General features: G+C 34.2%; 1 protein-coding gene across 1 annotated transcript; it reads left to right on the forward strand.

Annotated features, from left to right (window-relative positions):
• Nucleotides 1-3597: 3597 nt before the first annotated feature.
• On the forward strand, nt 3598-14320 carry LOC121429464 (thioredoxin reductase-like selenoprotein T). The gene is made up of 5 exons (XM_041626480.1): nt 3598-3816; nt 9430-9667; nt 10186-10273; nt 10989-11106; nt 11596-14320. Exons 1-4 carry the CDS (start codon nt 3662-3664, stop codon nt 11090-11092), a joined length of 585 nt encoding a protein of 194 aa, XP_041482414.1. The 5' UTR covers nt 3598-3661; the 3' UTR covers nt 11093-11106; nt 11596-14320.

Here is a 14320-nt window from a genome sequence, read left to right on the forward strand (position 1 = left end):
ATAACAATTGAAATGTAATAAAGAAACATGTAACACAATATATATAAAATTCATTTAAATTATACATTTGAAAACTTAATATGGATTAAATATGGAATATTTGTGGCTGAAAATAACATGCTGGAAATGGAAAGGTCCACTGTGAAGCTGTGCTTGTAAATCGTGGACCCCTCAAAACAAATTTGAAAATAATTGAATTGAATTTATTACCAAATATCACTCTCAGGTCCCTGACGAGCCACCAGTGGCCCCCTCCTTTGAAGTTAAGTTGAATTTTTTTTTTACTTGTCAATTTTTTTTTCTGGTACGAAATCCTTTATTTCTGGTTAAAGACAATTTTTTTTACTTGTCATATTTTTTTGCGGAGTAGGTACGCTACTGGTTCAGGGGCGATACTAAGTGAAGAGTTTTCAATATAGGGGTGATGTGGCTGCGCTTACAATACGCGCAGCTTCATTTTGCAACCTTTGTAATTTTCCAAGATGAGAATCTGGTAAGTTGTAAAGGAGGCTATTACAAAAATCGAATCGTAAAGAAATTAGTGAATGTACCAGTTTCTCTGTTGCTGACCTAGCGAGATATTTTCTTATGAAGCCAGTAGGCTATTGCCTGTAATCTGCAGGTTGTACATGCATGGACATGTGAGGATAAAAATAATAACTCCAAGATTGCGACATGATTTTGACAGGGATATGTCATTGCCTGGGAAAGAAATGGAATCAATGTTGAATTTGTTAAGTTGAAAGTTTGAGCCAAACACTAAAAAAACTCACATTTACTTTGGTTCAAAGTAACGAGTTTGACTTCAACCAAGTGTCAATTTCCATTATGCATCTTTCAAGACTACACAAGGCTTGTGTGATGGCGTTAGTTTGATTGAGTAAGACGATATCATCTGCATATAAATGATAGTGAACAAAGTGATGTTTAAAAATATCTCGAAGCCCTGTCAAATATATATGGAAAACAAAGTGGGCCTAGTGGCGTAGCTAGGATTTTTTCCCGGGGGCACTAGGGGTCCTTGCTTTTTCAGGGGGGCACCGGCCATTTTCCGGTGTATGTGTCACAAGGGCGGATCCGACTTTCGCCAATAGGGGACGGGGCCCGAAATTATCTTTACCTATATTTTCCCCGCTCAGTCACTTCTTAGTTTTATTCTTATAAAACAACATAAACATGAAATAATCTCATAGGCCTCATGAAAAGTGCGAGGGCGAAGCGCGAGCGATTTTTTTTTTACTTTCATGTATTTTTTCCTGAAAATTTAATTTTCTGGGCAATGTTATGTGTGATCCTGAACAAGATTCGTATGTAACTAGATGGTTACTGCGAACGCCAATATATTTCAATAATGCGAGCGCAAAGCGCGAGCAAATTTTTTTGATATTCCGACCTAATAGGTATGTAACTGAACAACTGATGGGAGCGCGAAGCGCGAGAGGAAGAAAATTTAGATTTTAGACCTAAAAGCGGGACACTCTATTCATATTTTGTAAATCATAAATAGCTCAATTGGGTATGATTTATAATGCTATCGTGAAGCGTGAGCAGACAATTATTGATATTCTGATGTAAAACTGGATAATTTAAGTACATTCTAAATAAAGAACATGCAGGCTATCGCGTATGTTTTAGATTTAGACCTAGAATCTGGGCATTCTGAATACATTTGTTTAATGGAACATTATGGAATACACGTAGACAATATGAACTTGGCAAATCAAACAATATGACCACGCAGCGTGAGCTTAAAATGCTGATATGTAGACCATAAAACAGATATTTTACAGACCACTTAAATTTGTAAAATGAGAAAAAAAATAATGAAAGCTCGATGTCCGAGCTAAAATATGTTTTGTATATTGACTTCAAAACTAACCTTGCTACATATCAGCCTATTGAGCAAGATATGAATCTCATCGAACAGGCAATTCTGGCGCGAAGCGCAAGAAAAAGTTTTATATAGTAACATGAAAGATTTTTTTTAATTGCAAGTCTTCCCCTCACATTATTTCATTCACTCGTATTCCTCCTCTTATATTCCTCTTCTTTTTTTCTCCTGTCTTTTTTCTTAGTTTTCTTTTTTCCTTTTCTTCTTTCTCCCTGGCCTCTTTTTTTTTTGCTCTGACAATTTTTTCGGTGGAGGGGGGGGGCACAACAAATCTCAGGGGGGCACGTGCCCCCCCGTACTGAGTGGGCCCTCCAACAGGACCCTGGGGGACACCGCGGACCAATTACCCAGTTAAAGGGGTAACACCATTTAAGGCATGGTCACACCGCCCGAGCGTTGTTGGAGCGGTCGTGGAGCTGAGAGAAAAAAAATCATCTCCGCTTGCTACCGTTCATTATTTTCGATTTCGATTGTTTTTATTTTGTTTTCGATTTTTTCCCAGTTTTGTGAGCGAAATTCGACCCCATTCCCTACCGCTCCAACAACGCTCGGGCGTTGTGACCAGGCCTTTTAGGGCTGTATGTGAATGGAATGAGAGATAAGATTTAGTTTATGATTTATTTAGGTTACCATTATGAGTGTGTGTCCATGTAGATCAAACAAAAAAAAAGTTTACACAGCCAGGGAACAATATAATTCATTCATTCTCTTTCAATCATTTCATATTCACAATGATAGAACAATACCTATATTTTACCACAAATCAATTTGCAAAGTAAAATAACCTTGTTTAACAAGGTTTACAAACAGGATGTACAAAGTGAAAGTAACTTTAAGGTCGTAGCTGCATTTTAATATTGTAAAAGTTTGTTTTATTCATTTTCAATGTTATTCTTTATATTTTTCGGGCCACCCAAAACTATTATATGAAGTTTATGGTGGCCCAAACGGGCGTAAAGTTAAAATGTGGAGGCTTGGTTGTAGGATTCTCAGACTATAACAGAAGTATACAAACTTAACAAAATATTGTACATTCTCATATTTTTTTCAAATAAATGTTTTTCATCAATGAATTATTATATTTTGCAGCAATATAACAAAAACAAATCATAATAAACGTGTGTTTTGAACTTCCATTCAGAACTGAGAGGTATAACTTCATAAAAACTTATAATGTTCATACTTCATTGACATTTCTTTTTTTTTCACAATACAGAAATATTTTTATACCCTTTTTTATCTTATTAATAATTTGCATGCAATATAACAATCGAAATAAACGAATCATGAAATGAATGATTTTTAGAGCTATGCAATTCAGAATTTAAAAAGAATAAGTACATAGAAACTCAAAATTTTCATGAATAGTACATTGATATGCTTCCACATAAATACATGATTGTATTTTGTATGCAATATAAAAATTAAAAAAAAGTATTAAGATGTAGTTAAAAATTTTATAAGATTTACAATCGGAATATTATACATCTTTAACTCTTCACTTATTCTTGAAATAACAATTATAGAAAAATCTAAATGAAGATAATATTTCGAAGAAAACACAACTTAACCAAGCAAAACTAAAAAAACAGAAACATGTATTAATAAAAAATAAACCGGGTGATTTCTGATTTTGGTATTGCGCCCTCTGGCGGTCATCACAGTACGAAGCGCAAGCAATCGAGAAGCTCTGCGATATGCGGTGTGTATGTACTGTACGTACCGTACGTAGGCCTAATGTCTTTATATCGTGAGAGCTAGCTCGCTGTCATGGCGAATTTAACGTATATTTCCTACTTTATTGTAGGATTATTTCTGGTATATATGTCATTTCGAGAAATATCACAATCAGAAGCATCGGTCGAACCCAAAGTGAAGTCCAAGTTATCTCAATTTGCAGCGCCAACCCTCACGGTAATGTATTGGTGAGTAAATTTTATTTCATTTGCCCCCGGCTTTCATGGCTTTACCACTGATCAATGAACAAGGACATAGGCCTAGGCCTATAACCTTGTTCTCAGTTACATATCTCCATGTGTCAGGTGTGTGTGGCAAAATAAGGGTGGCAATTTTGGATTATTTTCTCTTTTTGTAGGGGACAAATGCTTGATTTTTTTACACTGTCAGTTTCTAATACAACTGTTCATCATATAACTTGGCTCTTATGTAAATTTGATTCTTTAAATTTTTCTTAATTAAAAACAGATTGAAAAACGAAAATTTTCTTGCCATATTACTTTCCACCGATAGAGGGCGTACACAAAAATATGCCCAAAATTCAAGTTTTTGAGTGCTCGTGTGAATACAAAAATTATTCCCAAGTTACTAATGAAATCAATTGTAACTATGTAAGGAAATAAGTAATTTTGGTCACAAAAGTGATATTTTAATGATTTTTTAAGTGTGTGGTAGGCCTTAGTCTTGAGGACGCAATGATGATGATTTTTTTAGAGATGTCATATACTTCTTCATCATCGACGTCTTGACACTCTCTCCATAGTGTCTTCAACGAATGACCAAAACAAAGATGGATTCCCCCAAAAAATCCATCTTTTTAAACCGAACTCACTAGAATTTTGTTAATTTTATTAATTCTTACACCTTCCTACGCCTAATGCGTAGGAAGGTTTTAAATATTACTTTAAAAAATGTAAAAAAATGAAGATTTCTTACCTAAGTGATGCCGCGTAGACCCCTCGTTCCACATGTAAACAACGGAAATACAAATAGCGTCGACCCTTGAACCGCTTATGTATGACGTACTTCCGGAAAGCAATGCCGTCTTAACGAACAATTTAGAGATAAAAAATCTTATTTAACAAATATTAAAATTTATTTCGTGATCATAAATAATTTATATCAATATATATAAATTATTCATGATCACGAAATAAATTTTAATATTTGTTTACATTTTTTAAAGTAATATTTAAAACCTTCCTACGCATTAGGCGTAGGAAGGTGTAAGAATTAATAAAATTAACAAAATTCTAGTGAGTTCGGTTTAAAAAGATGGATTTTTTGGGGGAATCCATCTTTGTTTTGGTCACTCGCTGAAGACACTATGGAGAGAGTGTCAAGACGTCAATGATGAAGAAGTATATGACATCTCTAAAAAAATCATCATCATTGCGTCCTCAAGACTAGGTAGGCCTATGGCTATGACATGTACAGCATTGGCTAGACAGGAATAACCGTCGCTTCTGGGGATTTATTCAACAATTTCTGACATTTTACTGTAATCCCCATTCACCGACGGTAAGGTGTCTGTGTGGGCTCCCATTTGTTATAACACCAGCACTTTTGTCAATCCAGAGTCCAAAGCTTGGGGACTATATAATTTTTTATAACACATCGAGGTTACACTCTAAGGATATATAAACTACAAATTAAAAATACAGAACTATTTAACATAAGAGTAGTTTAAACGATATAGATGAAAATGCATGAAAATTATACTTTACCGATGTTTAGTTGGGAAAAGCACGGCGAAATCGATCCAAATGGCAGCCAAACTATGAAATATTTACAAACGAACGGAGAGGGCGTCAACAATTTACGAATGTGATATCGATATTGCATTCCACCAGCACACCTACAAGTCAATAATACGATATGATACACTACACGAAGACAAATGATACTAGTTATAATTGCGATATATCGAGACATTAACGATAATGACGTCATTCAAGATGGCAACTTGCAAGAAAAACCGTTAGGTCAGGAGAAAATGTCTAAGATGACAGATTTCTCAATCATCAAGTGGATTTTTTTTCAATAACTCTGGTCCAAGGTATGCAATTACTTAAGTTATTTATATTTCCCTGATATGAAACTAGAAATTTCGCTCATAAAAAAAGTTTAAAATCGCGATCTATAAAACGCTATTTCACTATACGTTGTCTGTAGCCCACGGGCCCCTAACTCTTCTGTCTATGTATGGTGAGTGGAGCCAACGTAGTTCACCGGAACAACCAAAATACAGAGACTGAAGCTTTTGGTCTAAGCATTGGCATGCCATAGACCTACCTGTAGATTCCCCACAGGCAGGATGGTTGCACTCATTCAATGAACAAGGTTATGATATAACCTTGTTCTCAGTTACATCTCCATGTCTGGCAAATAAGGGTGGCAATTTTGGATTATTTTCTCTTTTTGTAGGGGACAAATGCTTGATTTTTTTACACTGTCAGTTTCTAATACAGCTGTTCATCATATAACTTGGCTCTTATGTAAATTTGATTCTTTGAATTATTTTTTCTGAATTAAAAATAGAGATTGAAAACTGAAAATTTTCTTGCCATATTACTTTCCACCAATAGAGGGCATACACAAAAATATGCCAAAAATTCAAGTTTTGAGCACTCTGGCAAATACAAAAATCATTCCCAATTTACTAATGAAAAATAAATTGCAACTGTATGGAAATTGGTGATTTTGGTCACAAAAGTGATATTTGAATGATTTTTTAAAGTATGTGCTAAGTACAGCATTGGCATACCATAGTCCTACCTGTAGATTCCCCACAGGTAAGATGGTTGCAGTGAACAAGTGGGCTTTACCTGCCAGTCATCACATGGCATGTTTTTCAATAGATGGGCATTCACATAATAATTCAATGTTGTAAAGAGAGGTTTTGACTTTTGTATAGCATCGTAATGCATGTACCGGTACTACTAGTACTCGTAATCAGGGTGACCAGATTTCACAAAATGAAATACGGGACAATCAAACTAAGCACGATAGCTGCACTGTTACTAGACTTGCCTAAGAAAAGGTAGGGAAGGTGAATGAAAGAATGAAGGAGAGAAAGAAGAGATGATGAGAGGAAAGAGATGAATTGAGGGGAAAGAAAGAAAAAATGAATGGCAAAATGAAGAAATAATTTTTTTTAAGTTAGAATAACAGAAGGATAAAGAAAGAATAAATAGGGAGAAAGATGTCCGTCATTCTTTGAAATGAATAAAGAAAGAAAAAGGAAGGAAAGGAAGATAAAAAAATAAGGGGGAAAAAAGGAGGAAGAAAGAATGAAGGAAATAAAAATGGTTCCTTCATTCTTTCAAAGAAAGAAAGAAAGCAGAAAGGGGGGAAGAAAGGGAAAGAATATAACAGGAAAAAATAAAATAATGAAAGAAAAGATGAAAGGGGGAGGAAAGAATGAGGGGGAAGAGAAAAAATGAAAATAATGGAAGGAGAGAAAGAACAAAATGAAAAAGGAGAGGAAGGGAGAAGGAAGGAAGGAAAGAAAGCTAGGAAAGATTGGAAATAAAGATAGATGGAACAAAAAAAAGAGGCAAGCACGAAGGAGAGAAAAGAAAAAAAATAAAAGGAAAAAAGTTCCAACTTCAAGCAAGCCCCCCAAAATCCAATCATTGAAAAATATTAAAAATATGTTTTAAATACTAGAAACAAAATTAACATCTTGGCATTGCACACATTGGAAATAAAGATAAATTGAACAAAAAAAAGGCAAGCAGGCAGGATAGAAAGAGGAAAAAATTCAAACTTCAAGCAAACTCCCCCCCAAGATAGAAAAGATTAAAAAAGATAAAATGTTGTAGAAATGAATAAAACTTAAAAGTGAAACATTGCCAAACTTAGCATTGCGGCATCATACAGAAGTTGTTGAGTTACGAAAACTCAACAACTTGCTCCTCCGATTGCATCATCAAATCAGTATCCAAGAATCGATAATATAATTATGAAAATTTCCAGTCAATTTTGTGATTATTTTAAATGGTGGAAAATGTTTTATCATGTGAGATTGTTTGCACCATTGAGAATCTCTCCGATCCTATACATGCCTAGCTAGTAGTAGTACTAATCTGTCCCCCGCATACACCCAGCAGAACTTGCCTTATTTTATTGTTCTCTCTGCTTCGTCATCTGTTGGTTGTTTGATGAAAATTCTTCACTTTTCTTTACTTTTTGTATCAATTATATTTTGTTCAACATTTTGAAATACGGGATGGATAGGTGTCCCGGGGAGGGTTTGTCGGGACAAAGGAGCAAAATACGGCACGATCCGGGAAATATGGGACGTCTGGTCACCCTGCTTGTAATATTGTAATGGATTGCATTACTTTTTATGAGTTTGTTGATATCACACACCTATAGGCTTCCACAATCAGTAGAGGCACACAGAGAATTACTTAAAGACTTTATACCGGATCTACTGGAAAAATATAGTTGTTTCTGCAGACAAGTTTCCAGGTCAATCTCACATGTATTGCGAGGTTATATTAGTAATCTAACCTCGTACCATGAACCGCGTTTGGCAGAAGATTTCTCACTAGTTGGTCGCGCGTGCTGCGATCCCACTTATGGTATCCACAACACACAACTTCTATTGCTTGATTTTTCTGTGCGTGGTGGCATATAATGAACCCTTGAGTGGGTCAATCTTTTATGTAGCTTGTTACTTAGACTGTCTCCAATGTCTTGAAAGAGATTATCTCCAAAGCCTGTCTCTGAAACTGGATACCCAAATTCTTTACTTTAAATATAAAAATCTCTTATATTAGACTTTGGCTTATTTTTGAGGTGCGTTACGGATGTTAAAGCTGTTTAGTCATACATTTCAATTTTTTTTTAGAATAGTCCTTCATTTTCGTGTAATATATAGGAAACATGTATGGTAATTCCCTGTCAATTATTAATGAATGAATATATCATTCTACTTGCAGACACATTATCATACATTATCAGTCATTTTGAAAGGGAGAAAAAACTTGTGGCAGTATTTGTTACGGAGGTTAAAATGAATTGGGGAAAAAGAAAAGTGAAAATAATCACAAAGTGATCTTCAAATACTACTATAGGATAAGCGCAATATGTCAGATGGTTACGCCAAGCTGCCTTCACCAGACATTAGTGCAAGTAAGAAATACAGACTACTCAAAAAACAGAATGATAGTAAAATCTAAAACTGACCAGAGACAGTGTTGATTCTAACAAAAGGCTTTTGTAATAAAATTAGAGCTTTACTAGTCAGTCACTGGTAGCATTTGTTTTGTGGAGGTAGTCTATTAATGTCATTGTCTTGATAATATTTTGGTAGAAAATGTTCAGGGGTATGAAGCTAGTGGCCTTTAGATAGTCAAGACAATGTTTTTTTTGTGAATTGTAACATTTTTTTAGAATGACCCAAATGCTTGATTTTTCTCAGCTGTCAGTTTTCATTGAAACTATTCATCATATCACTTGGTTCTTTATGTAAATTGAATTTTTTCAATTATTTTTTCTTAATTGAATGTATTCAGTTGATCCGGGATGGTTCGATTCACACTTGGTGCGCTAGTGCCCTTTGGTAAGGCTTTTAAATCCTCATTACCAGGTCCCTCTGAGAGGACCTTAAGCCATCTGCTTGCTTACAAGCTTTCTCAGCAATCAGGTAAAAAAAAAAATCTGCACTAAAGTTCAGGATTTTTTTAAAAGCAAAACAGGTTTGTAATGTTAACCAATTGATTCTTAAATATATTTTAAAAAATAGGCCTATAAATAATGGAACTAAAATAACTTTTGTCATCGTGCAGCATTTCCTGAGGTTACCGGCAGGTGTTTGAGGAGTACGCTTCCCGTCTTCATCAGCGTTACCCTGACCTCCGCATCGAAGGAAACAACTTCCCTGCCCACCCAATCCGTCGTTATCTCGCATCATTCCTGGCCATGGCTAAGCTGGTCTTGATCGGTATGGTTGCCTGTGGTTACGACCCATTCCCAATGTTCAATATGGAAACCCACCCTGTATGGTCTTGGGCTATTCAAAACAAAGTAAGTATTCCACACAGACCCTTTTCTCATGAAAGTCCTAAAACTAGTTATACTGGAAACCAGTTTAGCGGTGTATGGAGAATGCTCAAAGTGGTCTTGGAAGCAATTAAAGGTGGTTATCCAAACCACAGTTTGGAAATACACCTCGCGATTAAACCTTGTTAACCTGGTTTAAGCGTAGGAAGGACATGGCCGTTTTTCAGGAAGTGATTGTCGCAAATGAGGGTTCCTGGACACCCATCATGATATATTGTTTTAACCAACTTTTTGTATTGCCTGAAGTATGTACTAGTAGCTTATGAATCTTGATGTTCCCTTTGCCAAATCGTGTCCCATGGGGTTCAAAATTGGCAATTTTGGCGGCCATCTCTGATTTTTAACGAAAATCAATTATTTTCATATTTTGTCCAAGACAATGGGAAAAATAAAGTCATTAATACTGTCATGAAGCATATCAATATATCCTCTTTCGTATATTATTTAGTTATTAATTTACTTGTATTATTGTTTGTTCACAGATCTATGCATGTATGATGTTGTTCTTTATAAGTAATGCCATTGAAGGACAATTGCTATCCACTGGAGCCTTTGAAGTTACATTTAATGGTAAGAAATCCTCATGTTATTAAACTTCCTGGCTGGTATTCTCATGATTAAAGGGGAAATTCACCTTTGCTAAAAAGTTTATTGTAAAAATAGCAGAAAAAATGGTAGAAAATATTGCCGAATGTTTGAGAAAAATCCATCAAAGAATAAAAGAAATGATTAGAATTTTGATTAATTGATTTGTAACATTATACATGTACATGTATGTGAGCAGCTTTTCTACACATCATTTGGTAAAAAGTCAATTAAATGTTAGTTTCTCAGAAAATTGAAAAATGGTTTGAACTGTACCTTGTATATCAATAGACAAATCATTCCACAATCATTTCTAAACAGAAAAAAAATTAAGTCATCATGAAACATTAAAAAATTGAAATATATGCATTTTATATTGCATAACATATGGGGTAGCTGCTCGTTAATGATGTCACAAATCCAAAATTTTAAATTCTAATAAATGTTTTAATCTTTAATGGACTTTCCTCAAACCTTCACCAATATTCTGCATTATTGTCTCCCCTGAAAAGAGTTTGGGGGATACTATGGATTTGGCCTCCTCGTGCCGCTTCTGCGTCTGCTTTTCAAAATTTTCCTCAGAAAAATACCCCCCCCCCCCTTTTTGGAAAATCCTGGATCTGCCCCTGCATTGAGAGTAAAATAGTGCAAATTGAAATGAATGGAGTAGTCATTTTCTTACATTTTCTTTTATTGCCAGGTATGCCAATATGGTCAAAGATTGAATCAGGAAAAGTTCCCAAGTATCCTGAGCTGGTCCAAATTCTTGAAAACACCATGAAATTAAGTTACAGACAGATCTAATTTTATGTACTAAGGTAAGTAGAGTTATAACTATGATATTATACCCACAAAGCTGATTTCAATGATTTATTGCATTGATCATTATCAATCTTAAAAATCAGCCCTATAATCAATCAATAAGCTGTTTGGTGGACCTTCATCAGGCTAATTTCTTCTCACATATCTTTTTTTTTTTTTTTACTTTTGATCTCCCAGAGTATTATGTGATTTTTTTCTTCATATTTTTGCAATTTATTGGTATGATTGTTTTGTGCAATTATCATTTAACTGTACATTGACAAAATATGGTGTCTATGTTTTTTATGCATATAGAGGGCAGAATGAAATGCTGTCATCTTTTTATTTGTATTATTTTTGTACAGTAGTTATTAACCACATGTAGGTCTTGTATATTTATTGCTGATGCAAATTCTTTTTGCTGACAAAGTTGTGTCAAATTTGATAGATCTGACTGTAAATTATTATTATATTGAAAAAATGTGTGTCTGCATTTTTATATACAGGACAGAACAAACTGAGTGTCATCCTTTGTACGTGGTATGAACCTGATGTCTTTCATTGCCTGCAGTTTTATGCCTCTAGGAAGCTTCTCACTTCCCATCAATTCCTTTCAAGAGACAGATGTTTGCACTTGTGATCCATAATAAAACACAGACTTAATTTGAACTCTTTGCTATATGGAATTGGGAATCTTCTACAAGGGGCCAACCTCCAATGCAGTGTATGACTATATGAAGGCCGGGGTGAAAAGCTTCACGGAGCAAGCCACGGCTGGAAGTGCATCTGTTTTTGACGGGAAACGGATGCGTCCACCAATGGAGGATAAACCTGCTATACACAACAGAAGACATCAGATCAAAATATATTTCATTATCGTATTATATTCTATGATACATGTTATTTTTACCTCCAATGTATTTCTTGAAATATTTTTCTTTGTGAAATTGTATATCTATTGGATGTGTGAACTTCTGATAGTATTGAGTCTCCATGTAGTTCTATTACTTGAGTTCATTCTCTTTTGTTCTACATGTACCTAATTTTTGACTACATTTCTGTCTCTAATCTTCTATCTTCTCTATTTTGGTGGGAGTTAATTGTCATAAAGGAGTGATACTTTTCAATTTAATTTATTTTCATGAAAATTATCTGTGTAGACAAAACATTGATTATAAAGCATTTTTGACCTGATGGTTTAATACATACTGGCAGTGCCATTGGGAAGGGGGTGGTAATCGATGGTATAAGTTATAGCGATTCTGGTCTAAATGTACATGTTCTCAATTATATTCTCGAAATAATATTTTCTATTAAATGTTGTTAAAAAAATATATGAAATCACTGATTTTTATGTGTGCATGTGCAAACAAATCTAGATTGTTTTTCCACCATCATAACGATTCTTGTAGGTATTGGTTTAATTGCGATTTATTCTGCAAAAATAATTTTATTGATAGAATTCAGGTATTGTGTGGGAAATTTGAAAGTTAGTGAATTATGTTTTTTGATGATGTTGAAATTAAATCATTTTATTGATATAATTAATGAATTGTTTTGGATACTTGAAGGCAGTAATTCATGTTTTTTGTGATAGTACATCTAGATGAGATGGATTAAGAGGTGGTAGGTTTTTCATGAAGCTGTTTGTAAGTTACAAGTGACTTTACAAATGACTGGTGGACCTTTCTTGTAGTTGGTAATACAAGCTGGATTTTCCATTGGCCTTGATCTAGTTCATAAGAAAGGATCAACAGTCATACACAAGAGTAGTAACATTGTTCTCTTATGATCAGTAAATGAAATGTGCAATAAAAGCCATGAATTTTAATCCCCTCCTTTTTTTAGAACAGTGATGAAGTAATCAATAAGATATTTCAGGGGGGGGGGGTGAAAATCTTGAAAAACCTTTTTGGCAAAACTGAAGTCCACTCTAGGCAAGGATTAAAAATGATTCAATCACTGTACAGCACAAATATGTATACTTTATGATGATTGTGTGATTTTATTGTTTTTTCATTAAATTGATAGTGAAGCAAAAAGTAAAAATTTGTAGCTATTTGGATGGAATACAAGTGGATCATGTGTGCATTTACAGGTTGATCAATAGTGTGTGGAGGATCTGCATGCGAATGAAATGCAGTTTCAAACATTATATATTTTGTAATTATTGATTTATTATATTAACATAAATAAATTGACCTGGTTTCATTGAGGTATTATTATGAAATAAATGTCTAGTATTATTAATAGTATGTGTGGATCCATTATCTAAAAATATCTGCTTATTCTTTAACACATGACAGTAGCTATTTTGTAAGTACTAACGGTGAGTATGAATAATGATCGGCATCAATGGTTCAAAGGAGAGTCAGATTCAAAGAAGATGTAAAGCAAAATGTGCTTTTCACAATATAAGTGACATCAATTCAGTTACACGAGAGGCTTGTTTTCCCTTGCTAGAAACTTGCAATTAATTGCAAGTCAAGTTTTGGTCCACAATTTAATCATAAGTCTTGTAATTGATTGCAATTTCTTAATTGATCGCTAGTCTGCTTCTTATATCAACAAATAAAAATAAAGTTTAGTTGATATTGGTCCTATCAATTGTAACTGGAATTTGCCATTGATGTATTTTCTTGAAACACACCATTGATTGCATGGGCAGGGAGTGAGAATCAAAAAGATTTCAAAATATTGTAATGATTGATAAATTATCCCAAACATTCACAGGGGTAAATGAAGATAAAGCAACTGGTATATAAACTACAAATGAGATTCCTGGAAAACTAGTGTTTTAAATGTAAATGAGGCTTGTAATTATCACTTTGAGAGAGAAACACTGATTAACATGTTGAGTAAACTGGTCAACCACTCTCTCTGATTTATACCTAGTAAATGTATTAGTGATATCACAATTAGAGCGCAACTTAAGCGAATGTACAGTGTATTATGAAACGCACAAGTGGCCGTCCTCAAGAATTAATTGATCACGCAATAAATTTGTATAAAGGATCCTCTTTTTTTTACTGAATTTTCACTAATACCTAAATGTCTATTCTGCAGTTGCTTATGTTTGACATCATAAATTCATTCATTTTTATGGATAGGGTAGGGATAATGGTCTATTTATCAAATAATATTGACTGTTTTTCAATTCTTCACAAATTGATTTGGAACGTGTATCACATATGTATGTTGTTATTTTATTAAATGCAATGATTCAGATGA

Source organism: Lytechinus variegatus, chromosome 16 (genome assembly GCF_018143015.1).
Source record: "Lytechinus variegatus isolate NC3 chromosome 16, Lvar_3.0, whole genome shotgun sequence".
Taxonomy (NCBI): Eukaryota; Metazoa; Echinodermata; class Echinoidea; order Temnopleuroida; family Toxopneustidae; genus Lytechinus; species Lytechinus variegatus.